General features: G+C 39.0%; 5 protein-coding genes across 9 annotated transcripts; 1 reads left to right on the forward strand and 4 right to left on the reverse strand.

The window, feature by feature from the left end:
• Nucleotides 1-706: 706 nt before the first annotated feature.
• selenow1 (selenoprotein W, 1) lies at nucleotides 707-2770 on the reverse strand (the record flags this gene model as incomplete). The annotated part of the gene is made up of 6 exons (XM_079450277.1): nucleotides 707-1327; nucleotides 1444-1540; nucleotides 1860-1934; nucleotides 2085-2138; nucleotides 2260-2266; nucleotides 2742-2770. The coding sequence occupies 5 exons, from the start codon at nucleotides 2768-2770 to the stop codon at nucleotides 1463-1465; spliced, it is 243 nt and encodes an 80-aa protein (XP_079306403.1). The 3' UTR covers nucleotides 707-1327; nucleotides 1444-1462.
• A 1000-nt stretch (nucleotides 2771-3770) lies between these two features.
• On the reverse strand, nucleotides 3771-8359 carry ehd2a (EH-domain containing 2a; the record flags this gene model as incomplete). Its single annotated transcript, XM_079450289.1, has 9 exons — nucleotides 8243-8359; nucleotides 7681-7835; nucleotides 6973-7101; nucleotides 6631-6867; nucleotides 6242-6418; nucleotides 5897-5994; nucleotides 4749-5161; nucleotides 4442-4606; nucleotides 3771-4352 (listed from the first exon to the last, which is right to left on the reverse strand). Exons 4-9 carry the CDS (start codon nucleotides 6849-6851, stop codon nucleotides 3771-3773), a joined length of 1656 nt encoding a protein of 551 aa, XP_079306415.1. The 5' UTR covers nucleotides 6852-6867; nucleotides 6973-7101; nucleotides 7681-7835; nucleotides 8243-8359.
• A 6847-nt stretch (nucleotides 8360-15206) lies between these two features.
• zbed4l2 (zinc finger BED-type containing 4-like 2) lies at nucleotides 15207-19979 on the reverse strand. Of its 5 annotated transcripts, none has more exons than XM_079479263.1 (3): nucleotides 19701-19979; nucleotides 18164-18319; nucleotides 15207-18022 (listed from the first exon to the last, which is right to left on the reverse strand). In XM_079479263.1, exons 1-3 carry the CDS (start codon nucleotides 19960-19962, stop codon nucleotides 15657-15659), a joined length of 2784 nt encoding a protein of 927 aa, XP_079335389.1. In that variant the 5' UTR covers nucleotides 19963-19979; the 3' UTR covers nucleotides 15207-15656. The 5 variants fall into 5 exon arrangements, with proteins under 5 accessions (XP_079335389.1, XP_079335390.1, XP_079335392.1 ...); XM_079479264.1 differs by adding an exon at nucleotides 18689-18830 and having other exon boundaries at nucleotides 15207-18319; nucleotides 19701-19972; XM_079479266.1 differs by lacking the exon at nucleotides 19701-19979 and adding an exon at nucleotides 18689-18894.
• napaa (N-ethylmaleimide-sensitive factor attachment protein, alpha a) lies at nucleotides 19170-23059 on the forward strand. Its single transcript, XM_079479302.1, has 11 exons — nucleotides 19170-19383; nucleotides 20105-20184; nucleotides 20270-20386; nucleotides 20505-20551; nucleotides 20661-20738; nucleotides 20899-20954; nucleotides 21056-21140; nucleotides 21350-21454; nucleotides 21549-21617; nucleotides 21824-21874; nucleotides 21960-23059. Exons 1-11 carry the CDS (start codon nucleotides 19286-19288, stop codon nucleotides 22059-22061), a joined length of 888 nt encoding a protein of 295 aa, XP_079335428.1. The 5' UTR covers nucleotides 19170-19285; the 3' UTR covers nucleotides 22062-23059.
• Nucleotides 23044-26167, reverse strand: rsph4a (radial spoke head component 4A). Its single transcript, XM_079479315.1, has 7 exons — nucleotides 25914-26167; nucleotides 25337-25556; nucleotides 24862-25161; nucleotides 24304-24747; nucleotides 23992-24136; nucleotides 23783-23900; nucleotides 23044-23688 (listed from the first exon to the last, which is right to left on the reverse strand). Exons 1-7 carry the CDS (start codon nucleotides 25997-25999, stop codon nucleotides 23460-23462), a joined length of 1542 nt encoding a protein of 513 aa, XP_079335441.1. The 5' UTR covers nucleotides 26000-26167; the 3' UTR covers nucleotides 23044-23459.
• Nucleotides 26168-26206: the final 39 nt, after the last annotated feature.

Genomic DNA, 26206 nt, shown 5'->3' on the forward strand with positions numbered 1-26206 from the left:
ATAGTTGACCGCAGGTTCTTGGTAAGTGTTGCTGTAAGGTTACTTGATCTATTGTCCGTTCAATTGTTGTATAGTAGTCCAAAGTGTTTTTACGAAGTATTAGTATCGCATTTTTTTCCCCTTTAAAAATGCACGATATAAAAAAATGCTATATTGGTGAAATGCACAAACAAAGCAAACGTTACAGACTCCTAAAATGCATTAACATTCATTATAATTTACTTGTATTTACAAATCTTCCATTTTCATTTAACATATATTATTTCTCTATATTTTATATTTGAAATGTTTTTAGTAAAAATATATTTTTATAATTTAGTAGTAATTGATTTTATCACTTAAAAGTCTGTAGACTATGTCTGTGAAGGCATTGTTATTGCTCAAACTGTATTTATACATGACATAACAGTATTTACGTGGCTTCACTGTCTGTTTCCCTTGCGAATATGTATGATATTTGCTGTTCTTTTTCTTAACTTATTCTTAACCATTATTTAAAGGAATATTTTACCCCAAATTTAATTTTCATTTACTCACCCTCATGCTGTTCCAAGCCTATATACATTTCTTTGTTATGTATTACACATTATTGCAAACAACTTGAGGGTCAGCAACATAATTTTCATTTTCGGGTGAACTATCCATTTAATTGTAAATATTATATCCAACAATTAGAAGTCACATAATTCTTACTATTATGCCAATGCAATCTTTAAATACACTTTATTCTTTAGGATTCCTTTACAGGGGCAAACAATTTTTACACTTTTACCCCAGTCATAGAACAATGACACGTAGAAATCACCTGAATGGAGGAAGCATGCTGAGATCATATAACTTGTTGAATACTATTAGCTTTATTTTCATAATGCCCTTTTTTATAGATTAAATAAATAAAGAATGAAGGCTAAAAACGCTGTGTGATCCTCACTGCTGTCAACTTGTGAAACCCATCCAACTAAAATTACAAAATCCATTGTTGTAATTACTGTGATTAAAAGTAGTATTAGGAAATGACAGACCAAATATTATCATTTCCATGACCTTTTATTAACCTTTAGACAAAACAAACTTCAGAACAATACCAAAATGAATCCTTAATTGTGCGTTATGACAGAAGTACACATGGAAATCTAATTTTACAGTTTCCCTTATTTTTTCCAACCATTAAAGCTGTTATCTAATGCTGTCGAACATAGAGTTTCATGCGCTGAAAGTCTTCTCCCAAGAAGAGCAGATAGCATCAAGCAACATCCGTGCTGAAAACACTTTGGAGGTCACCATCATTGTTGCTCTGCCTAAGAGACCAACAAACAGCGAAGAACAACTACAGATGGAAGACAGAAGAGAAACAAAACATTATAAGACAACACAGAGTGTGAAAACTATGAAAATAGGTTTGTTATATGTTTTCAGTATTATAATGTAATGGCATTTTCTCACCTCTATGATCAGCACGTGCTTATTTTCCTGAGACCTTCTCGATGGCACTCACGATTGATTTCATTTTTGGATCTGAGTCAACAAACCCATCTCCATTCTGTCAAAGAAAGGATGAGGCAAGTTAAAAACGAGAAGCCACACTGGGGGGTGAACATGAACTGTAGCAAACTAGAAAATCATAACAAATATATACTTTTATGTATGTAAAATAAATAGTTTACATTACACTAGTCCATTTGGGATAGAAAAAGAGTGAACTTGTAAATGTACAACGAAACAGACATAGAACTAAACTTAAAGAGAGAAACCACAGGAAGACAGGAGTTTGATTTTCAACATTAATGTTAACGGAGAACAACACACTATATTAAAAGTGATTTATCGAAAAAGAAAAAGCAGATCAAATGAACTCGAACCTTTTTTGAGTGCACCAACTTTCCATTCACTTCCACCTCAAACCACCCTGTGGTAGAGCGTGTGCCCTCTCCGGTCTAGGAATGGAAATTAATAATAAAATAGCAATGGAAAGATAAATGAGGATCACAAGCCATTAAAATTGTGCACACACACACATATATATATATATACACATTAAAATAAAAATACAAAATGGTACAACTACAATCATATACAATACATACAATCTCAAGTTCGCCTGGGAATTCATCCTCAAGCAACGTCTTGAGTTTGGTAAACTTGATAAAGGAAACATAGAAAGAGCTCATGAGGGCATGGATGGACATGACAATATTTTCTGCAAATTAACATACATACAGTACGAATTATTTATTAAAATGTCAAAATGATTAACCTTACCTTGGGCCTGTACCCTCATCCGCCACTAGGAGATGAAAAAAGAAAACATTTAGACGATACTCCCTTCGTAAATACAGTTGCATGATGTCAATTTCCTGTTGAATTGCTTGTCATTAAAAAATGACATTTGTTTAAACGCAATTGATGCACAAATTATTTAGCCAATGTATGATTTGCCTTTATGCTTGTCTTGATAGTTCATGACAAACAAGGTATTATGTAACATTCTGGCAGATCGTTTCATCTTGTTTTGACGATACTGCTTTGAGAGACACACCTAGCATCGATGACTAATGACGTGCAAATACACGTGGTGACTGTTAAATACAATGCTTTTTAAAGAGCTCTGCACTGACGTTTGTCTGACCGAATGCATTTTAACCATTTATTATCGACTACAAAACATTTGCCCGAAAGTATGAGGCCTTCAAACTTCTGAAACCAACGGTATACATATAGCAAATACTACGTCAACGACCTACCAGTAGATTATATGAATTTTGACAGCCATCCTTGACAGTTGTTTAAGGTCGTTTGTGAGAATTAAAAAATACTTGCGCGAACCGCTGCGACAGTCACTATACTGACAGAAATGCTTTCAGTTCTCCTTAATATTCCTCTGATGTTGTTACGAAAGATTGGAGGCGGAGCAATGGACCAAGCCCTGCCCCTTGACTGCATGTACTTCCGGTAAGTTTTCCAAAGGAGGATGTGAAGAAACGGAAACACTAAACAATTAACAACATTTTTAGAAGCTTCGAGAAGATTACGAGATTTCACCCATGATTTTAACCCATAATAATACGCCGTTTACAGTTTAATGTTTTTAATATTTACAATAAAATAATTCCTCAAAAACCCTTATTTACAATGTATTTTGACAACCTTTCAAACCCGAATTATTACATTATAAAGAAATGCTTTATTTATTTATTTAGCCTTTTCACTCGTTTTCATGTGTTGATTTTTCTGTATTCTTTGTTGGTATTATTCTTTATTTGACATATTCTGAATTGTACAGAAAGGCTGGTTTGTATGTGATTGTTGTCAAACTAAATATAAAAATGTTAAAAAGTAATATTTGTAATATAGAACATAGAATATATAGTTATACATTAAGGTGAAAAAATAATGCATTGAAAAAATATATCATTTTATTGTTTTATCATCTGAAATGGTTATACCATATTTGTTTTATTAAAAACTTTAAGACAAATTAGTGCACATCTCATTTTGGTAAAAGTTAATATAATTATAAAATATAATATAAGACACTATTGTAAAAACAGAAACGATATCAAACACTGAAGTGTTTTATGTTTGCAGTATGTGTTTATAGCAACAGTCTCAATGGGATATCTACTGTACAACACACACCACAAAACAAACTGTGCCCAGCCCTTGGGTAATAAAAACCAGCAAAACAACATGTCTTTTGAGATACTATTCGTACAAAGAATTGAGATATCTCACAGTATAATTCTGTTATAATCAACATTAAAACACAAAACCTATTCATTGTCTCCTTTATCGGCACTCAAGCTTTTGCGTTGTCTTTTAGAAGGTGGCACCAGATGTGCGGGCAGCTCACGGGGAAGCCCAAAACCCTCCAACTTCACATCAGTGAGATGGCTGGCCAAAGCAAACTCTTCATCATCCAACATACCATCACAGTCCACATCTGACAGCTTCCAGATTCGTGCCAGGACTGAACTGGGCAGGTGGGTGCTCATCATCCAGTCCTTTACTTTGGTCCCACTCAGCTTGCCGTCGTGGGGCGATAAGTTGTAAAAGATCTCATCATACTTGGATTTATCTCTTGACACCACCCAATCGTCATCTTCTGAGACATGATGAATTTCTCTGTCGGGTCCATAGTGATCAAAAGGGTTCCCTTCTATAAAAGGGCCCCTGTTGGGACCATGTAGAAAAGGTCCCCCTTCAACCACGAGTTGGTTAGCGGCTTCCTGTTCATCTTGGGGTAGAAGAGGCATAAGCTTGGCAATGTCGGTGTTCAGGAGCTCATCCAAACCAGCAAAGAGTTTAGGTTTGAGGGCTTTAAACTTGGTGAAGTCGTGACTCATGAGTCGCTCCTGTGTGCAAATATGTGTGAGGGGCAAAAGTAAAACGTTTACTGACGGTGTAAAATTTGTTTGATTAGAATATTTACACGGTTAAGCACCTGCATCTTTGCACAGTCTGGAAAATCTCCAGCTGAAATCTGGTGCCTTTGTTGGACCCTTGAAAAGATGATGGGAAGGTCATAGATAAGAGCTCTCTTCTTCTTCTCTTTGCAGAAAACCAAAGGCATGTCTTCTTTTAGAGAGCTAATGATGTAAGCGTGTGCCTGCGGGTGAAGAGAGGAAATAAGTGAAGACACATTCATGTTTTATTAGGAATACCTCAACTAAAGGTTCATTTTCAAAAACATAGGTATATCACACATTGTTTGGAAAAATACATTCTTTTTTTATGGGAAGAACCCTCACCCTCACAAGCCGTGCTCGTTTCACCAGATCATTGAGTTTTCTCAATGCAGAATTCCTTGGAAGGTTCTGAATATCTGCGAAAATTTCCTCCTCTTCCCTCTCGAATAGCCTTCTGTTGTCTGTCACGCGCATTGGAGAGGACCAGAAAGACCCAATGTAAACCCTAAGAACCTCTGGAGTGCAGAACACTTTCCCCAGTGACCACATAAGGGCGCCGTACACTCGCATGAGCTCTTGGGAATCCACCGTGTCTGCCTTGTTGAGCAACACTCGGAGCTTGTCCTCGTTGCCGCGCAGTGCCATCACAGTGCGCGAGAACTCATCCGAGATCTCCAGTTTATGTGCGTCACACAAAAGGATGATGCGGTCTACGTGTTCAGCAAACCAGCGAATAACAGCAGGAAAGTCGTATCCTATACAACGAGAGACAAATGTGAAGTGCTGATCTGACACCTCACCTTATCCATAATCTATTATACGCAAATTGAAGGGCCAGATCAGCATAAGAAATTCAACTCCACCTCTGTAAATGACTTGCACGTGGACTGTAAAATAAGTCCTAGACGAGTTGGATGCATTTGTGCATTAAATCATTTTTATGACCTTTCTTTGACATGAAGTGAATAGGACTTTGTGTCTGATTATTTTAATATCCTGTTTCTACTGTGAATAATGAGAACTAGGCCTGCTAGACGTGTTCAATATTGAAAACGATTGACTTCTAGTTTGCATGAAGTGTGGCTTTTCTTAAGGCAACTTGTTTTGTCGATTCATTCATATTTTAATGGAAAATAATGAAATCATACAAATCAGAGTAAGCAGGGTTAGAAAAACCTGCAAACAATAGATAATAAATTGCAATAAATCCTGGCACAATTTTTCATTCAATATAATTATTCAAATTGTATATACAGTGCACAGTATGTGCCCTGTCTAAATTATACAGTTTATAACATTGTATACTGTTTATAATATAGTAATGTCTATTGTGTTGTGTGCACTATATTTAAAACTCTTGTGTTGCTACTACTGTAGGCTACCACAATGTCCCACACGCTCCATAAGGTGATTTAAAGTATTTTATGTTGTACCCCATTTAGAGATTGTGTGCGATGTAGTTACCTATATACGGTATCTTCTGCACCCACCTCTACTCATATTGTGTTGGGCCACAGACAGAATCCCTGGTGTGTCGATAATGCTGATACTCTCTAGAACTCGGTTGGGTAAATGTGCACACTGGAATCTGGGAAACAGCAGAGATGTAATCGAAAAAAGTACGATTTGGGAAAAGTTATCCGCCCAATGGGATCTGTTCATCTGTGCCAAATAATGATGCATTTTCTTCTCACTTTTCTCCAAACTACATCCCCTCTTTCTCTCTGCTTCAGTTTCTACACTGCAGTGCAAATTTGGCAGAATTTTCTCTCATTTTGTTTAAGCGTTTTTATTATTATTTCTTCACAGGGCATCGTTGGATCTGTATCACTTACCGATTGAGGAAGGCGGTTCCAAACGGGCTGAGTTTGCGGAAGGGCTTAGTAGGGTCTAAGGTTAGAGCATTGCCATTGATGAGTCCCTCAATCTCTCCATGCATTATAGCTGTAAAACTGTCTGTCGTAGGTTCAGGTCCTATTCGGCTTCCTGGATAGTTTTGTTCCAAAAGATATCTGCCACACACATGCAGAGACATAAACATCCCAAATTCCCAGTAGCCCCACTATCAAAAATGTAATTATCAATATTGTAAGGAAAAAATATAGTATTGGAATTTTAAAGCAATTTGTATTGCAATACTTGTATTGCAGTATTCTGTAAAGATTGTATAGTTTTTATTGTTTACGATATTGCCGTTCTAAAGCAGAATAAATTGACTATGCACCTGATAAAAGTGGTCTTCCCTGTTGAACACTGACCCAGCACCAGGATCATGGGCTTGTTGCTAAAATCTGCATCTTCAAGGCTTGTTGAGTGGAAGTCAGAGAATCCATAATACTTTTCCAATGGGAGCAACTTCTGCCGGTATAGATTCTTCAAAGCTTCAGTCACAGTTTGAACCTCCTTTTGACATTTAACCCTCCTTTTAATGTCCTTACCGGCCATTGGGTAAAACTGGGTTCTGCGCAGTGTTAAAAATGTTAATGCATACAGTTAACAACTATGAAACCAAAGTGAATGGGCAATCGTAAGTTAATATATTTATATATGTTGCATGCTGACTCACATTTGTTGATTATTCTGTGTAAACTCAATTTAATCTCCAATTTAGGAAGAGTTAGAACTGCTTGTCGATAACACTGATCTCTATCGTTGTCATTATTTGAGTCTTAGCAAATAACTTGCAGCTGTCTCACTATATCAGGAGGAAGAAAAAGCCTGTGGTTGAGCAAGACAACACATCAAGTGCAGCTGAATTCAAATGAGCCAAATTCCTCAACCGTTTTAAGCCAATTCGTATGCATTGTTGTCTCATTTTTTTAGATTAGATTAGATTCAACTTTATTGTCATTACACATATACAAGTACAGTGTAACGAAATGTAGTTTAGGTCTAACCAGAAGTGCAGTTAGCAAGTGCAGGATATACAGTTAGAATAAATACAGAATACAATATTGAGAAAATATTACACAGTTATGAAAATATTTTACAGTAGGTATGTTCTATGAAAATATTTTACAGTAGGTATGTACTATGAACAATATATACAGATGACTATATACTATTATCATTAACACCATGAACATTCATGTACAGGTGGATATGAGCAGATAACAATTTAGACTAAACTACACGTACCAAACAACAGCTGCTTATAGCTGATTATGTTTTATCCATTATATTATTGATATGATTTATGGCATTGTAATTGATTGGCATGCTTCATACAGATTACATTCAACAGTCACAATGTCATGTAACTGGATTCACTCACTGTTCTCTAGAGCAAACAGATATTCTCTTAACTGTCTCTCCAGGACCATGTGAAAAACAGAGGGGAGTAGACCACTGCTCATCTGGGTTCTCTCAGATTTGCCTGATGAGGAACAAGCGGAGGTCCAATAGGGTGGAGATATAAAATAATAGTGTCTGGAGATTAGAAACATGTGCTGCCTGTAATTTATATGCTGAATATGAACACCGAGCACATGAAACGAAAAACCGGGGAATCATTTTGTATCATTTCTGCGTAGTCAATAACATATTGGTATTAATGTAAAAAATATATATAAAGCCAAAAAGTTCATGTATGTTGATGTTTATGACTGATTTTTGTATTTAACACATTTTCAGTGCAAAGTTTTAAATAGGTGTTTACAGTGTTTAGTAACTACTTTGACGTACATCCTCATTTTACTTATTAATAATACACATATAACATATATTATTAAACATTAATTATCCAAGCAGTTTCAAACATTTATATAAAAATGGGGGGGGACATTTTCAAGACCATCAAGATTTTATTTTGGGACGCAACAGCAAATCACACTAACCTTGACTCTTCTCCCTTCCTTCGATTGCACAAAATATAAAATGATGCGTTTAGTTCTCGTTAGATGTGCAGTAGATGTTCCTGGAGACCAGAGATCCTAATATTGTTAAGACCAGTCCTGGAGGAATAAGACAAATCTTTTTTCTCACTAGTTCATCACTGCAACACTGTCAGAATCCCCAACCATTAACCACTCCTGTTTAGCACTGCCTCTGTCAATCTCTCTAGTCTAGTTTCTTGCTCTGATGTCACAAGAAAGGTTTTTTAATCATTATGAATGGAAATCGTCAATAACACGTTTGTTGGAGCTCGAAACCCCGTTGGCATTTGTTGGCTTGAACAACCAAAACTACCGTTAAACAAAGTCCTTGCTGTACTACCAGAACCCAGCACAGCATTACTGTACCCAGATAGCATAAGGTACATCCGTAAGATGTCTGCTAAAGATCTGTAGATGTGGAAAACATCTGCTATCAAAAAACATCTGCTAAACATCTTAGGAAGAGCTGTTGTACATCCATTCTAAATCATACACATCTTATGGACGTCTTCTAGAGGTCTATATGACAGCTGACAGCAGACGTCTCGGAGATGTAGGGCGGATGAGCAAACAGCACCTGCCAGATGTCTTGCAGATCATGTGTGGTATCAGGGTAGGCCTACATCTATCAACACTGTGAACTTGCTTCAATTACATTAAACCTACACTCTCCTTCTGATCAAAACAATACATTTAAAAAAATTATTCACGTATTTCATTGAATCTAATCTTAAATATGTATATATATAAACGATCAGTGAGAGTCCATTTCGAATTCATGCGACGCATCAGAGTCACGACTAAACGAATCACTGAATCGATTCCCGGAATCGATTCCTTAAACCGAACAACTGCATCAATCCAACGCGTCCGTCGGTGTATTTTTTAAAGCATTCAAATATCCGAAACAGTTTGCTAAAATGTAAATATGTACTAATAAATGTTAATAACAAATATTAACTCGTTAAAGTATGATTCTGTTTGCGTAGAGTGGTTTGAAGATTTGATTTGGAACTTGAGAGATTTGTTTCCACGTCTCGTGACGCTTCGTCCTTCCAGTTGATATAAAAGCAGATTTCTTAACAGTATTTTGATCAAGTTTGGTCGAATCGTGTTGTTATGTGTCAAGCAATGGTTGCAAATAACTGAATTTCGTCTTGACCTGTGTAACAGGGATCCCACAGAGCTGGATATGGTGGGCGTCACGTGTGAAATGGACAATGTGTACCGCGAATCAACCTACACATTATCACCTGTACCAGAAGTGTGGGTAGATCAACAGTCTGCTTCAAGTAAGAATCCTATTTTTATCACCGGTGACCTTGTTGCTTTACAGTAGGGGAGGATTTATTGTGTTAGATGTTGCACTGACCCCAAACATGCATTTTTCTCATCTTATCTTAATATCCATTTATTTGTATTGATTCTGTTATATGTTAATGTGTAGAACATACGTAGATTTGGTTTTTGGTTTTAAACAGAAAGCAGAAAGACCGCCACATCTCACCATGTGACGGCTTCCCATGATCTTCATCCAGATGATCTCCTGACACCCGTTGGCTCAAGGAAGACAACAGGAGTCTCTATGAAAACGTGTCGCCTTTGCGGAACTACCGGCACGCTTGATACACATCTGTTGATTCATCGACCGGAGAAGCTTTATACCTGTGACATTTGTCAGAGAGGTTTTAAACAACATCAGTTGTGAGTATCACATGTTGCCATCTCAGTTATTTGTTTTTAGCTATATTATCACATTATATTACTAGATTATTAATACACGGCATAATATAAATGAGTTCATTTCAGTTGCCGTTGATGCACAAATAGATCTTCACTTCAATTTGGATCAATTTTCGTTCTCTGAATGAAAAACGAACATAAAAACCTATTGTTACTGTGTATAACAGAGTCTGTTATAACAACATCTGTCGAATCTTTTACCCGTGTCATTCTATTTCTTTTTAGCATGTCTCACATGTCAACCCATCACAACAAGAAGACTGACTACTGTACTTATTCCGGCTGCCACAAAACCTACAACAACCAAAACTACCTACAAGATCACTATGCATTGCGACATGGAGTCCGCATCATATCCCCTTCCTTCGACCATCCGACCTCCCGCTGGGAACCTGTGGATACTCCTGCAGGGTCCAAAAAACAATCGTACAATACAGAATTGCATGGCTTCTTCAACTCACCACGAAAGCTCATTTCACCTAATGTGCCAAAAGGTTTCAGTGATTCAAAAGAGACCCATCCCTCTCAGGTAAAACCTTCAAAAGCGCAGCCAAGCTGGACGTCGGCGGCAGCAAGTCAATCTTATGATGTCAAAGAGAGAGCGCTGCTAACCAGCACCCATTGGACCCCATCAGTACCTCATACCGTTGAAGAAAATCCTGTGGTTATTTCTTTAAATGACAGTGATTTTGAAAGCAGTCCCGATTCCCCTGAACTATTCTCCAAAAGGACGTCATCCCTTGAGCCTAGCAAAGTCACAACTACCGCTACGGTGGGTTCTTCTAATACATCTGAAGCTGAATATTCTCAGCAGCATTGTTCCATCCAGGTGAAACAAACTCTGAACAAGTTAAAGCGAAAGCGCCCGTCTTTCACGTTTCATCATGCTGCTGAAACAAAGAGTGGGCTTATTTGTGACTTTCCCGACCCTTTGAGAGCTACCCCTCCTTCTACCTCCGTCATCCAAACCCCTTCTCCTGTACCTTTACCGGAAAGCAGGAAGAAGAAGTACAACTCTACGGATTCGGAGAAAGTCTTGACTGATCCTGCCCTGGTTCCTCAGCCCAGCCGTAAACGTTCACGGACACAATCGCCCTGCCTTGTCTCACCTAGTCAGGTAGCATTGATACAAAAAAATTATACTTATGGACCATTGGTGAGTTTTCTGTAATATTTTAACATTCACATTTTACGACGCAGGAGTCTCCCATGAGGGCAAAAGGACAGGAACAGAACTCTTGTAAAAGGTTTGAAACTGGAGGGGTAGTTCACCCCAAATTTTGGATGATTTAAAGTTTTGGGTGAACTTTCCCTTTAAGACTCGATGAATCGTTTCTGCATCACATTCTGAAATGCATATTACACTTTTTAATACAAGTGTGTAACTGCCATCTGACACTCCACAAACATAATCTGAACAACCAGGTGATCTCTAAAGTAACCGTAGGTTCATTTTAATTGGTTACTTTCTTCACAAAACGTATACAAGATGTCCAGCTGTACGTAGAACTCAGACGCAGTTCCCATGTACTCGAGGACGTTGTGGCTCCGGTGAAAAAACAGAGGAACTCACCCCAAAGCCATCTTTCTCAACACTCAAGGTGAAATTTGGATCTGTTACATATTAGCTCTATGTTTAAGATTAGATAAAACATCACAGAACATCATTTCCGTCACAGGATAAAGAACAAAAGCAAAAGTCCAAGCGGAAGAACTCACCCGCTCCGATCATTCCTGTCTCTGTTCTAGTGACTCAGGCAGAGGTCATCGGCTCTATATCCTCCCCTCGTCCGGTAATGATTCTCTTTAGGGAATTTTAACTATATGCAATAAATAACCAAATATCAGTGATTATTAGCAGCGATTGTTGAAGTAACGCAAAATACTTCCCCACTGTCGTAGACTCGTAAAGGTCTGTCTAAGAGGTCTGCTCGTCTCACCCAGCCGACTATCTCCAGTCCTGACCAGGAAGCCCAGGGACTGCACGGATGCTGTGCCACAAGGGGTCGCCCCAGCCAGCTTCGCTCACCCATCTATCTGGCAGACCACCGTGCAAGCCCAAGATTTCCTCCACCACCTTATACACCTCCACCCATGCTGAGCCCGCACCGTCCCAGGACTGGACTCTATTTCAATGCCCTACCACAGTATCAGCAATACCCACCATCTGCAGCCAGCAACTACAGTTCCACCCTTGGTGAGCACTGAAAGCATGCATCACCAGGCAACTTTAATTGCATTGATTTCTAAACAATTCGATTAGTTAGACAAGTATACAAATATGTTCAAAAGTGAGTGCTCACTAACTTTCAATTTATAACTTTTAATCTCCACAGTTGATGTCGACAACACAGTCATCAGCATAAAGCCGTGAGTCACTCTACACTTAAGGTCTAAAATTTAGTTTTTATGGATCCAACCCAATTGACCCTTTGCGAAGCCCACCCCCTTTTGCTATGTCCGACATCAGCCAGAGCGCTTCAACTGCCCTAAAGAATATTTTTTGTGAAATAATCATGTGTACTTTCAGCCAAAAGCAATAAGAAAGTCTTTAATATGCATTTGAAATATATATTCAGGATGTGAAAGTGACTCGGACTAAAGTAAACAAAATAAAGATTGAAGCATTAGGAATGAAAGTAAAACACTTTTCTTTAAACTAAGATTCCACAGTAACATGACTTTCAGTTGGGATCATGTTCGTACAGTGTGAAGACCAGGAAGGACATTTGGGGAGGACTTTTTAAGACCGCATAATGCTCAGTCGGTGATTGTCGGACAAAATGGCGAATATTAACAGGGGGCACATTATATCGGCGTTACGATTGGTCAATCTAAACTATTACAAAAACAATGTTTGCTTTCTCTGTTTGTTGACTGTACTATATTCTTTAGGAGGATAAACATCGGTTCGCGTTTTCAGGCAGAAATCCCTCCACTCCGCAACACATTCTACGTGTTGTATGAAGAACATCCCGCTCAGCTTGTCTGGTCCCCTTGGAAAGATCTCACTACCAACAGAAAGACACAGAGAAAGGGTAGAAACACAAAAACACCTTTCTTACTTATCTGCAAAACAAACCGTGCTGATTATATCATTACTTTTTACATTACTCATGTCGTCAAAACCTGTATATGTGAAACGCAAAAGAAAATATTTTGAGAAATGTCTTAGTGGTTTTGTGTCCACACAATGGAAGTCAATGGAGTCCAATGTTGTTTGGTTGCCAACATTCTTCAAAATATCTTTTGTGTTTATGAGAGAAAGTCATCTTAAAATTACTTTAATGGTAAGTGGTGATAATCGTTTTGTTTTTGTTAAACCACCCCCTTGAATTGCCAGAGGTCTGGTAGTATTATTTATATAACACGTTGTACAATGTGCAAGCATTACATACATATCTATTTAAACTATGCAAAAACAAAGTTTACTGTTTAAAAAATATGTTTGTTGAAAGTCGTCCGGATAAATTTTATTAGTTTGTTGCCTGGGTAATTGAACACGTGATCTTTGCATTGCTATATGAGTTGAACTGTAAAATAAAGATCTCACATGTCATATTCATTTTTGCTGTGATTATTCCTGTTTGCACTTCAGTTACAGAACTGTTAGACATGTGCTGTTCCAGTGTACTAACCGGAGGGGGAACCAACATTGAACTTGCCCTCCACTGTCTTCATGAAGTACAAGGAAATATACCGGTGAGCTCATTGGTTCTACTTAGCCTCTCATTTTAAAAGATATGTTTTAAACAGCTGTTATTCATTTATCAGGCAACACTGGATTTACTGTTGATGAGAGAAGATTTTCGAATCACCGGGCACCCTCTGAATAATTACCACTACACGGGTATAGAGGGCGCTTTACTACTTTTAGGAAGTGATGAATTAATAAACTAATAATACATTTGATGATGGTCTTTTTAATTGACAGGGTCAGACCACTGGACAGATCAAGAGATGAGACTTTTCAGAAAGGCTCTTGAGGACCATGGCAAGGACTTTAATAAGATTCATAGTGTGGTATGAAAACTCAGTCTTATATTTTAAATGTTATACTTGAATAATTTTAACACGACCTTCATTTGCACATAAGCATGTATGGTCATCGCTGTTGTTTGATTTTATAATATTCAATTAACTGGGTTTTTTCATAGTTCATACTTCAATTTGCAGAAGTAATTGTTTTGCTTTCCTTAACAAGTTCATCTAATTATGTAGTTGCAAACCAAATCAGTGGCCCAGTGTGTGGAGTATTACTACATCTTGAAGAATCTGAAAAAATTCAAGCAACGTGTTCAAGCTGCAGATGAAAAAGATGTTGAAGAGACCCCTGTATGTATTGCACATCAGAACCCTGTCAGAACGTCAGCTAATACACATTACTAGTGGTACTTAGGCCGTATTTATTGACTTTCCAAAAGGTGTTCCAAGACTCACAAAAGACCCCGCCTGAGCAGACAAGAAAGAGCAACACTAGACGGACGGGTGTGCAAAAGGTTTAAGATGCTAGTCTTGCAACACTTCTTTCATTTTATACATTGACTTAGTAGAACAAACCACACATAAGTCTGTTTTTTTATTTAAAAAACTGCAGAAATATGTAAATATATATATAAACATTATATTAGATTAAAAATTATGAATGAAAATTCTTTTTTTCCCAAAAAACTCGGAATAGAGATGTCCATGTGAAGAGCCACCACTACACCTCGATCAGGACAGAGACTGGCTGCCTCCAGGCCACAAAGACACAATGTCCAAGGATTTATATGGACCCTGAAATTAAGTGCTTTGTTTTTGTAATCCTAAAAATGTGCTGTTTACAGTGAAGTTTAATAGTAAACATATAGTTTAGCCTGAATTTAAAACAATAAGATTTATAAAATGTTTTCTACTATTGTTGTTCCACTGTTTGTAATTTTCTTGAAACTGTATGTTCTGGTTAAATATTTGATCCGCGATTTAGTTAACAGTAAAATCTATTCCACTAATTCATTACGTAAACTCTGTAGTTTGCATAATTTACATTGTGTCAATGCTCTAATCAGTTTGCAAAGCCACGTGAACTCTTTCTCCATTTTGTTAAGCCCTGTAATACATCCAAGTTATTACCTGTAGTTATTAGTTGTTTTTTCAGGCTTTTGAAAAGACATATGCACAATAAACGAAGATTAAACTATAAAAATGTTTTTTTTTCTTTATTTGTATGATTAAGCAACCAAAAACATCTTCAATTTCCTGTCTCCATAATATTTAATAAAACACTTTCACTGGAACATGCTACCTATGTGGTAAACTGGTAAAAGTAGTAAAGGCAACTACTAATAAAGTACATAATACCTTCAAATATGAAAGGAGGAACAATAATGTTGAAATGCATGAAAACGCATTCCATGTAATACTTGCGTGTAGTGACAACACTGGAAAGTGACAATAATATTGTAACAATTGATGCAGAATTGAACTTTGTGACAACATACAGCAATTACGGAATAACCATATGTATACAAAATGAAAACTAATTTAATATTAGTTTTCATTATATCTTTTGAATGCAAATTGATACATTTGTGATTATATCTCGTACAGTAGTATTTTCAGCCTATGTACATAAACAGTTCTCTCCAAACTAGCTTTCATATGACACAAGAGTCTGGTAAAGATTATCTCTGCTCTGATTCCCACCGACACTGTTCTTCTGGTCAGTTTCTCGTCCAGAGGGGCCAACCTTTAGCTGATCCACATAATCAGTGTTCTGATGGAGAAATAAAATATGGTCAAGGTGTTTAGAACCCAAGGTGGCCCTTCTTTGGGTCACCGGAGATTCCCTCGGGGCAAATGCCAGATCGGCCGAAATGGCAGTTGCAGGTATGGACAGATATTGTCGTGCCAGTCTGGCCACAGCTGGGAAGCGATGTTCTTTGTTACGCCACCATTGAAGAGGCGAGAGGCTGCGTCTGCAGAGGGGCTCCGCTATATAATTTTCCAGCTGCTGGTGAATTTCGGGCATTCGTTCTGTTGGGTCCTCTCCTAGAAGAATATCATACATGCTCTGCTGGAGAGGACTCATTCTTATGCGTGAAGTTATCGGTAAATCTTCTCTCAGCGGCGACGTTGCTCTAGTGCCACTAGAAAGTATTTTATGTTCGTTGATGTTTTTGAGAGGTGAGCCGACCTCGAGCGTGCAGTTGTTGGCCTGTTCCGAAGATAACACAGCAACAGAAGGCTCGATTGGCTGCAGCTCAAAGCTGTCCCCCTCCTCTGCGGAGCCACACGATTCAGGAGAATCCAAAGAAGCCATGGCAGGCATTGGCAAGGGATCATCTAATCCGAAATCGGCAGGTTCTCCTGATTCATCCACTGGTTCCTCAATTTCTATGCTTTGGATCCTCTCCCCATTAATTCCTTCATCATTTGCGTAAGCTTGGACCGACAATAGTTCTTTCACCTTGTCATGCAGCTTGCTGCGGGCATGCGGGCTCAGAAACCGCAACTCTTTAAAACGTGGGTCCAGAAATGAAGACAGTACGGCTGGGCTGTCCAAAAGAGCATCTTCGTCACTCATACTCCAGCATTTGTCCATACCGGCACGAATTCTCTCCATGACTCCTCTCACCACCGGACAGCTGCACTCAGCGATTTTCTGTCCAAGGAGCCGGGACACTCCTTGAAGACACGGCATTAAGGCAGAAATGGGGCCATTGATGTCTTCGCTCAAAAAAGATGCCGCGATACGGATGGTTTTAAGCACCGGGACCAGTTCGTGTAAGAGACGCCACTGATGATCCGCTAAGTTTGATGCTACTTTTTGCTCCTCTAACACTGAGCTTATTACCCATTTGAGTTCCAGGAGACTCTCGCACATCTCAATGGCGGTGGTCCAACGCCCCGGGTCGTTCAGCACCAGGCATGCAGATCCTTTATTAACAGCCTCAGCTTTCTGGCTCAGTGCTGTTGCAGCATTCACATTATGTTGAAAATGCATGACGATGGCGCGGGCATCTGCAAGAGCTTGTCGGACGCTCTCGACACAAAGTCCTTCCTGGACACACAGTTTCAAGGCCTGTCCTGCACAAAGTAGAGGTGCCCATCCTTCTGGAAGATCACTGGGAGGTGAATGGCTGGGTCCTGAAAATTCTTGTTGATATTCCAATTCGATGGTCATATTATCTTGCCCCCTCAACTCCGTTCCATAGGGAATGTCGTGGACTACACAAAAGACGTAATTCTCCGGAAGCTGGAACTCGGATAGAACAGCTCTTAAGGTGTCTGCAAACCTTGCATGACCTCTTTGAGCTGCATTACCTTTGAGTTCAGGTATCTGTCGCGTCTCTAGCACGCAACGTGCCAGGCGCCAGTTAGAGTCTACAAAATGTGCGCTGACCATAACGTAGAACCTCCCATCCCCTCCAACCCCACATCCTTCGACAGAACGCCAATGTTCGATGCAGATATTGAGACAATGAGAAGCGAGACTAGTCTGAAGATGCTGCTGCAGTACTTGTTTGAGAATATGGTAGCGGTGCCAAAGTAAGCTGCCAAGCAGGGACGGAGAAGGCACAGGATAGTTAGGTTCTAAGCAACTGAGTAAGAGTCTGAATCCCTTTTCTTCAACCACCGACAATGGTTGAAGGTCTCTGAACACCATCTCTAAGATAAGATCTGTCAACATCTCTGCTCGCTTGTTAGTGCAGCCTTTTGTTCCGCTGCGGTTGCCGCTTGTTCCTGAAGTGCTGTTAATCTCCCCTGAAGGAAAATTGTACATCAGGCAGTTCATATCTGTATCTTGGTGGGCAAGGGCATTCGAGGTAGAGGTGCTGCTTCCACCCGCACAATCGGGGGCACATGTGGTCCGAGCAGGTTTGGTTTCCCCCATCTCAGGTAGCAGCACCTCTTGCTGCTCCTCTTTGACAGCAACGGGTACCCCTGGCTGAAAGGCAGCATTGCCTGCGGCGTTACATGCTGTTAATCTGTTTCCGTGTACACCGCTCTGACCTATGAGAGGATGTAATGCATTAGGGGTGGAGATGTCTGCGGTGTTGTGAGGCGGCACAGCTCCTTCCCGGATGCTGTGTTTCCGTCCCAAGTGTTCTCTCATGGATGTGGTGCTGTTATGAAAGGAAAGTTGCCTCTTACAGTGGTTGCACTCGACGCGATGCAGACTGAGTTGAGTGTAGTGGTTCCACACTTTTGACGTGCGGCGATCAGAAAACGGAAGGAAGCGCTCCATTCTTCTCCTAAAGTTTGGGGCGCCAAGATTTCCAGGATACCTTTGAGGTGGGAGATCCATGTCTGTGGTAAATTATAAGCAAAATTGACATTACAATAAAACAGTGGATTTTACTACATCAATAATATTAGAATTTCGTGTCATAATAATACACATTTTCTGAATGTTATAAGACATTTTATAAATATTGTAACCCGTTGTGTTTGCTGGTTTTCCATAAAATGGCAACAAAGTCTTTAAAAAAATAATTGTTCACATTTCAAAAGCATTGGGGAAAGATGCAGATCACGAAAGCAGCGTGCAAAACATTTAGCAAAGGTATTTTGATTTTATATTAAAATTATAACCCAACGAAGAACCAGAACACTCATAAAAGTTCTAACGTCGTTTAAATAATAACGAAGTAATGTGGTGAAGTTAAAAATATTTACATTTGACAAAATCTGCGTCCTAGCATCACTGGATCAATTTCTTCCGGGCAAGCATAATGGCCACAAGCGTTTCAGCTACTTACAACCTGTGTGTTTATTCCTCCTCCACTTACGCGGCAGAATAAATGACTCTCATAACATCCTATAGACATAAATACACACAACCATAAACAAAATGTGTGAAATATAAAACACCTCTGAATTCCTGAACATCCTCCGCGCGCCTGCGACCTACAAACGGGAGGCGAGGTGGAAACTAGGGAGCCTGAGTAAATGATGCACAACTGCAGAAGCGAAATATCGGCGAATTATAGGTTTTTAGGTAAATAATAACATCTCAGAGTTCGTGAATAAACATAAGCTAATTTATCGAGAAGTGAATTGATATAGTTTGTGGTTTCAATGCCGTACAACTGACCTGACACCTACGCTGTATTCAATATTTTGCCACGGCCCCTAACGTCGAAGCGAATTTACTTCCGCTTTCCGCATGATGGGTCAATAAACCAAATAACGTGTTTACGGGCGATGTGAATCGGGTATTGCTCGCATATCATCCCCGCACAGTACAGCACATCACGAATCTGACCTGGCAAAATGGATTATTCTGGAAAAGAAAAAGAAGCCATGGCCATAATGGCTGAGGCAGACAAAAAGACGAAAACGTCGCGTTCGCTGTTCGGATCGTTTTTGGGGTAAATTCACACATTTATATCAAACCGTTTGCGATTATTTTTGCAATAAATTACGACATTCCTAACGTCACGCTGCTCGTATTTAGCTGTAGCAAATCCACGATCAGTTTATCTTCCAAGTGTTTATTTTGTGTTTAGCCTGTCCACAGATGGAAACGCATTTGTTATAGCCGAGTCAAATCCGTGTGCTAGTGAAGTTAGCCTCAAGTGTCCTATATAAATGCATAATAAACAGAGCTGAGCGCGCTAAACGAGATGTTTCCGTTTTGATGAATCGATGCTCGGTTTGCAGTCTCTGAGCGCTCGGGTAAACTTACCGGTGCTGCCTTGCGCCATCCCCTCCTCCGTACGCAGTCTTACTCCACCGCTGGCGACAGCCGGGACGTGGAGTCGATGTTTCACTCTCAGGTGTTTGATCATGTTTGCGGTGTTTGAAGAGAACTTAAAAGTCGACTTGCACAGCTTGCAGTACACCGTGCCGTTGTTCTCGTTTTTAATAAAGTACTTCCAGGCTAGGGAGCAATATCGGGCCTGGATCTTCACTTGGTTCCCTACCTCCTCTTCCTTCACGTTGTCCATATCTGAAAACACTTTGCGAGTGCGGTCTACAGCTTTAAATGGCGCCGCCTACCGGCTGCAGTTTCTCTGCTCTTCAGTGAACTGTACGATCCTTTGTTCATTCGTTCATTCATTCATTCATTCATTCATTCATTCATTACAGGAGTTCCTCCAAAATCGAGGAGGCCTGTGACATGTATGTTAGAGCTGGCAACATGTTCAAGATGGCAAAGAACTGGAGAGGTATGTGACATGGCAACCTTTGCCCCCAACCTTTAAAGGGGAAAGCGTGTGTCTTACACGATTTTGCTTTATGTCTCGATCTAAGCTGCAGGAGATGCTTTCTGCAAAGCTGCAAGACTACATTTGCAAGCGCAAAGCAAGCTCAATGCAGCCGTCAGTTTCATGGATGCCGGCAATGCCTACAAAAAGGCTGATCCTCAAGGTACCCTTCACCCGCTCTTTAACATTTAGGAGTGTTATATTAAACAATACAGATTTTCTGTAATGATTCGAATACAAAAGATAGAGTTTGGTTTGTATTGTCCAACATCTCTGTGCAGAGGCCATAAGTTGTTTCGGAAAGGCCACTGACATCTACACGGATATGGTGAGATTATCAATATTTAAGCACGTTATCGAACATACGTTTAAGATCTCGTTCAAACGGAGACAAGGTTTTCATTGGGAATTGTTATTATTTTATCTTTCTTTTACAGGGACGTTTCAACATTGCCGCAAAGCACCACATATCTATTGCTGAAATCTATGAATCAGAGTTATCGGACATAGACAAAGTACGTGGTTTATTAACGTCGAAGTTTGCATTTTATTCTATTAAACATCGATACTAAACATTAGCAGTATTGTAAAGTCACAAAGATAATGTTTTGCTTTTTTCAGGCCAAAGGTTAAAAATGGCTTTTACTTGAACCAGATTTATTTGTTTGTTTGCAGGCTGTTGCTCATTATGAACAGGCAGCAGATTATTACAGAGGGGAAGAGTCCACCAGGTCTGCCTTAATAGATTTGATGTGTCCTTTATAAGATCATATTCATCAGAAGACCTTTTTAAGTCGAAGCACTATCATTGTTTTGATCTTTCCCTTTTTAGCGCAGCCAACAAGTGTCTGCTGAAGGTGGCAACCTATTCAGCTCAAATGGAACAGTATCAGAAAGCCATTGAAATATTTGAGCAGGTAATAATAATTATAAACTTTATTTTCTATTGCGCCTTTCAAAGTTAATAAATAAACGACAAAATAAAATACTTTAATATGGGAATGAAGGCATTTATCAGAACCAATTTAAAACAGAAAAAATAATGCGGTTTGTTTTAATATTGTGTGTTTGTTTAATATACTATTCATATTTATGGGCACATGGCTGTCTCCGACCAAATATTTAGATTGGAACCTATTCAATGGATACTACACTCTTGAAGTATGCTGCAAAAGACTATTTCTTTAAAGCGGCCCTCTGTCACTTCTGTGTGGATATGCTCAACTGCAAGGTGAAGACTTTTTTTACAGTCATGTGAACATATTCTAATATATTTAGTGATTCTGTAAATCAACTTACTGATGTTTCATTGCTTTCTTCCACAGCTGGCTTTACAGAAGTATGAGGGCATGTATCCTGCATTCGCAGATGCTAGAGAGTGCAAACTTCTCAAGGTTTGATTTGTCTTTTTTTAAGCATTTTAGTTTTGATATTATTGTGTATTTGAGTAGGATTACGATCTACGTTGCTTTTGAGGCTTACATCTTGAATCCAATCTTCTGCATCATATTTGGTTTCTGTTTTACTATTTATTATTGTGCTAATATGGTTTTATACAAAATGCTTAATAAATCCTGTTGCTGCATTTTACATTAAACAGAAGCTTATTGATGCACACGATGAGCAGAGCATTGAGGCATATACTGAAGCAGTAAGTTCATCCAATGCAGATATATCATTTTAGAAATGTCCAAAGTAATTCACGGAATGTACATTTCTGGTTTTACATTTTTCAGACCAAGGAATTTGACTCGATCATCAGACTTGATCAGTGGCAGACCACCATGTTGCTGAGAATCAAGAAGACCATTCAGGATGAGGAGAATGACCTTCGCTAGTGTGAAGTTGTGATACCAAACAGACCACCCATCTTTCCTTAACAATGACTCCTTCAACTTACTGTGTTTATTATTTATTCACTATGTGACTTACACTTTGTCTTTTTTCCCACTTTGTCTTGTTTAAAGAACTTCATCTTTTATCCCAAAGAACACAGCAAGGTCTTTTAGAATGACATTGGATGGGGTTTATTTTAAATTCTTTTAACTTCACTTTGTTACGATTACTGTGTCATTACATATAACATACGGGCCTGTGTAGTATCAACATTTATGTATTACTGTTTTATTATAAAATAAGTTTGATCTTGTAATCTGTTACAGATCCAGTTACAGCTAGGCTTAAGTACAGATACACATGTATTGTTAATGATGAAGAAGTTGCTAAATTCTATCTTTCAGAAGTAAATCAGCACTAATTGCTGTTTTCTTGTTTTCCTCTATGGAGGAAATTGCCAATGTTCTTCAGTTAAATTGGTTTGTTAATCAATGTAAGAATTTATTAACTTATTCTAACGTAAATAATATTACTATTTAAAATTTTGTACCACCACATGAAAAAGTGATTCTGCATGAGGGAATATTTTTCCAGGTCTTAAGATGAACAGTTAAATCAGAATTTAAAGTTGTATTTATGTTTTTTTTTTCCTATGAACAGTATAACAACGTTGACTGGATATACTACAGAAGCAAAATAACTTGAGTGCAAACATTTTTATTTATTCTCTTATATTTATTGATCATTTATGCTAATTCTTGCAATTCAGCGCCGGGCAATTGGACGATTGCGTATGTTCTTGACTCAGTTTACCAATACTGGAACTTCAGCATGGCAAACATAGCATGGCAGAACTTCCTTAATGTAACGCAACGTTTAATATGTTAGAGTATGTATAATTTATAATAATGATATTATAAAAGTTTGCTATATTTAATATTGGCATGTATTTATTCATCAAAGCTGTTGATTTAAATAGCTAATAAATTATTTGATCCTGAATCTGTATTGTTTGTATTCATATTTCACTTAAAGAGATAGTTCAACCTATAATGAAAATTCTGTCATCATTTGCACTCTCGTCATTTCAAACCTGTATGAGTTTCTTTCTTCCTCAGAACACAAGAGAAGATATTCTGAAAGAAGTTGGTAACCGAACAGCACCGGCACCCATTCACTTCACATTCTTCAAAATATCTACTTTTGTGTTTTGTGGAAAAAAGAACATTACACAGGTTTGAAATCACAGGAGTGTGAGTACATGACGACAGAATTTTTCTTTTTGTGTAAACTATCATTTTAAAATCACTTTGTTTCAGCACCAAAAGGGATTGTATTTAAGTCTGTCCTTTAAATTAATTCCAGATATAATTTTATTTAGCATTTGAACGTTGACCATTTTAATCCTCATCTTCCTCGTCATCTTCCAGTTCTTCTGTGTCCTCCAAGTCAGCCGTCTGCTCCTCCAGGGCAGCTTTCAAAGCCTGCTCTTCCTCCACAGTGGGGTCCAGGGCTTCTGTGATTTCAGGACCGCTGGGGTACTCACTCTGGGGTTCGGGAGGCATCACTGGAGTGTAGGCTGTTCCAAGATATTTCATCCCCCAACCAATGTATATGTTTCCAAACTTTCTATGAGGAACCAGAAGAACATGATTTTACTTAGCAGAAAAAAAGCATACACAGAGAATTCATACGCAAGACATTTAAAAGCAGCGCTGCTTACTTTCCATTAACATAAGCATAAGCTCCTGGCCAGAGGTTCGAGCGCACCACAGCAATGCAAAACTGAGGAATGAGGTTAGAGGATGTCATGGGGCTCCATGGCGATGTGTCGTTAATGTCTGCAGTCAACATAAAATAACATCCTGCATTACATCATAACAACTGTAAACTGCACTAGAGATATTATGTGAGGGATGCAACTTGACTGACTTGCATCTTCAGAAAGAGGCGTCAGAAGAGGAGGTCCAGTCTCAGGTTCTGGCTCATCAGCTTCCTCTTCATGCTCTTCCTCCTCAGCATCCTCATCTAGGTCTTCCCCTAAGTTCTTTGTAAGGTTTATCCACACACAGCGCCCCTAACATTCATAAAAAAATGAGAGGAGAAAGTAAAGTTTTTTCCAGATTAAAAAAAGATTTAATGAATCATTTTTTGACATATATGTTTAACATGTTAAAGAAATACCTTTTAAATTATATATTTTTGATGAGGACTTGACAATATCAAAGCGGTCTTCTTCGTTACCTGTTTAAGTATGTGCTGTACATGATGGACCCATAAGTTCAGCGACTCCGCCATCTCATTTACATGGATGCCCTCAAAGTCAGGATTCTCCTCAAAAGTGCCTTGCACTTCCTCATCCTCGCCTTCATCCTCTTCAAAATGGTAGAATCCCACAGGGCTGACGTGGGTGCCGGCTGAAATGCGTGCGATCTGGGTGCGGAGGTAGTTGGCTTCGTTGCCAGGAAAGGGGGGATAACTAACAACAGGAGCATCAAGACTGCCGGTGAAGAACTTGCGGATTTGTCGTGCCACCGTGATCTGAGCTGGGGTGACAAATGGCAGTCTGACCCAGGGCATGCCGGGCTCTTGACACACAAAATAAGTGAATTTGTTCACACCCGTGTGGTTTTCTTCCCGTGGTACTATTGGAGTTGGCTTGTAAGTTGATTTGGGGGGTGGATCAGCCTGCAAGTGAAGTTAAGGAATTATCATTTGATATATAATATTTACACTAAACGTGAAACGTTCTGCATGTCTATTCTTGATGCGTGTATACGTTTTGCAGAATCATTTACTTACAGCTTCCACCATTTCACTTTCATTCTGGGCCTCATCTGTCTCTTCCTCCTCATCCTCACATGCTTCTTCCATCCCCTCTTCTTCCTCTGCTTCCCCCTTTCTGAATTCTACCTCTGCCACAAGGTAGTTGCTCTGTGTGCCCAGGATCTTGCCCCAGAATCGACAGCGCTGGACACGTTGCGTGTCCACCAGCTGTTTCAAGGCCAGAAAGACTCTCTGCGTCTCCTCCCTTCCCAGTCCCACACCAGCTTGCTCAAAGAAGAAGGCAAGTTCTGCCAAGTTCGGCAGAGGTGAATCCACCTGACAAAAATACACATCCTACATGTCTCATAATTGTATCAAGCATTTCACAAACTGCTATAAACAACAGCGGGATTACAAGTATTTGGACATTTTAACCACATTTGAAAATGCAAAGGCAAACGTTTTTATATCGTCCTTGAGAGCTGGGGAAAGTATTTTTTAGATGTCTTACCAACTCATGGTCACCATCATCCACCCCTTGCGAGAACAGAGATTTCTGCTGCTCAGCCAATAAGAAAGCTGCAGATGAGGAGGGCGTGTCACGCAAGGTGTCCTGCTTCTCCTGAAGGATGCTTCTTTTAAGATCAAGACTCATGTCTTCGATCACATCGACTGCATTCTCCGGACGCTCATCCATAATTTTGGTCAACAACTGTACTAGATGGTCATACCTGGATAAGAAAGTTCAAAGGATTTGTCAAATGATTTTTCATCCCTTCATCAATCTCATACCTGCATTGCATGCGTGATACTGTATCCGATTGGACTTTTTAAGGTCTCTTTATATTAAATTAAACAACACCTAGGAGCTAGATATACGGTGTATATAATAAAAAACTAACATTAAAAACTGCTGAAAAAACATATTGCTTTGTTAATTTGCTCGTGCATTTAATGACGTTACTTTGAAGTGTTTCCCGTTGACGTTATCTGTGCAGCGTCAGGTTACGCATTTAGGCTAAATTCAAAACAAACAAAGCGTCCAGTTCAAAGAGTTTAACTTATTAATACTAAATGGATATACTTACATGTTTAAGTTTGTTTCAGTGCTGTTTTTCATCATAAAAGCCTTGAAGGACTCCACAGCCCGCTCCCTCACTTTGTCCGACTCCATTTTTCAAACTTCGAAAGCGCCGCTGACTAGTATTAAAGTAACGTTAGACTACGCAAAATCGTACATCTTTCGTAGTAAATGTTTATCATTTAAAGCAAATATAAATTAAAACACTACGTTAGGACAAACGTCAACGGATGGCTGCAGCACACTTCCGTTGTCAAGGAAGCAGGTCGGTAACTAAAACAAATCTGTTGCCTTGTATCG

This window comes from Barbatula barbatula (assembly GCF_947034865.1).
Source record: "Barbatula barbatula genome assembly, chromosome: 2".
Classification (NCBI taxonomy): domain Eukaryota; kingdom Metazoa; phylum Chordata; class Actinopteri; order Cypriniformes; family Nemacheilidae; genus Barbatula; species Barbatula barbatula.

Coding starts and splice junctions, on each gene's coding strand:
- zbed4l2 (XM_079479262.1), bottom strand. CDS start 19,962: ATGGACAACGTGAAGGAAGAGGAGGTAGGGAACCAAGTGAAGATCCAG. Junction 18,320..19,700: donor GATGGCGCAAGGCAGCACCG/GTAAGTTTACCC, acceptor AATTTACCACAG/ACATGGATCTCCCACCTCAA.
- napaa (XM_079479302.1), top strand. CDS start 19,286: ATGGATTATTCTGGAAAAGAAAAAGAAGCCATGGCCATAATGGCTGAG. Junction 20,552..20,660: donor CTGACATCTACACGGATATG/GTGAGATTATCA, acceptor TTTCTTTTACAG/GGACGTTTCAACATTGCCGC. Junction 21,455..21,548: donor TGGATATGCTCAACTGCAAG/GTGAAGACTTTT, acceptor TTTCTTCCACAG/CTGGCTTTACAGAAGTATGA.
- rsph4a (XM_079479315.1), bottom strand. CDS start 25,999: ATGGAGTCGGACAAAGTGAGGGAGCGGGCTGTGGAGTCCTTCAAGGCT. Junction 24,748..24,861: donor AAAGTGAAATGGTGGAAGCT/GTAAGTAAATGA, acceptor CTTCACTTGCAG/GCTGATCCACCCCCCAAATC. Junction 24,137..24,303: donor TACAGCACATACTTAAACAG/GTAACGAAGAAG, acceptor TATGAATGTTAG/GGGCGCTGTGTGTGGATAAA.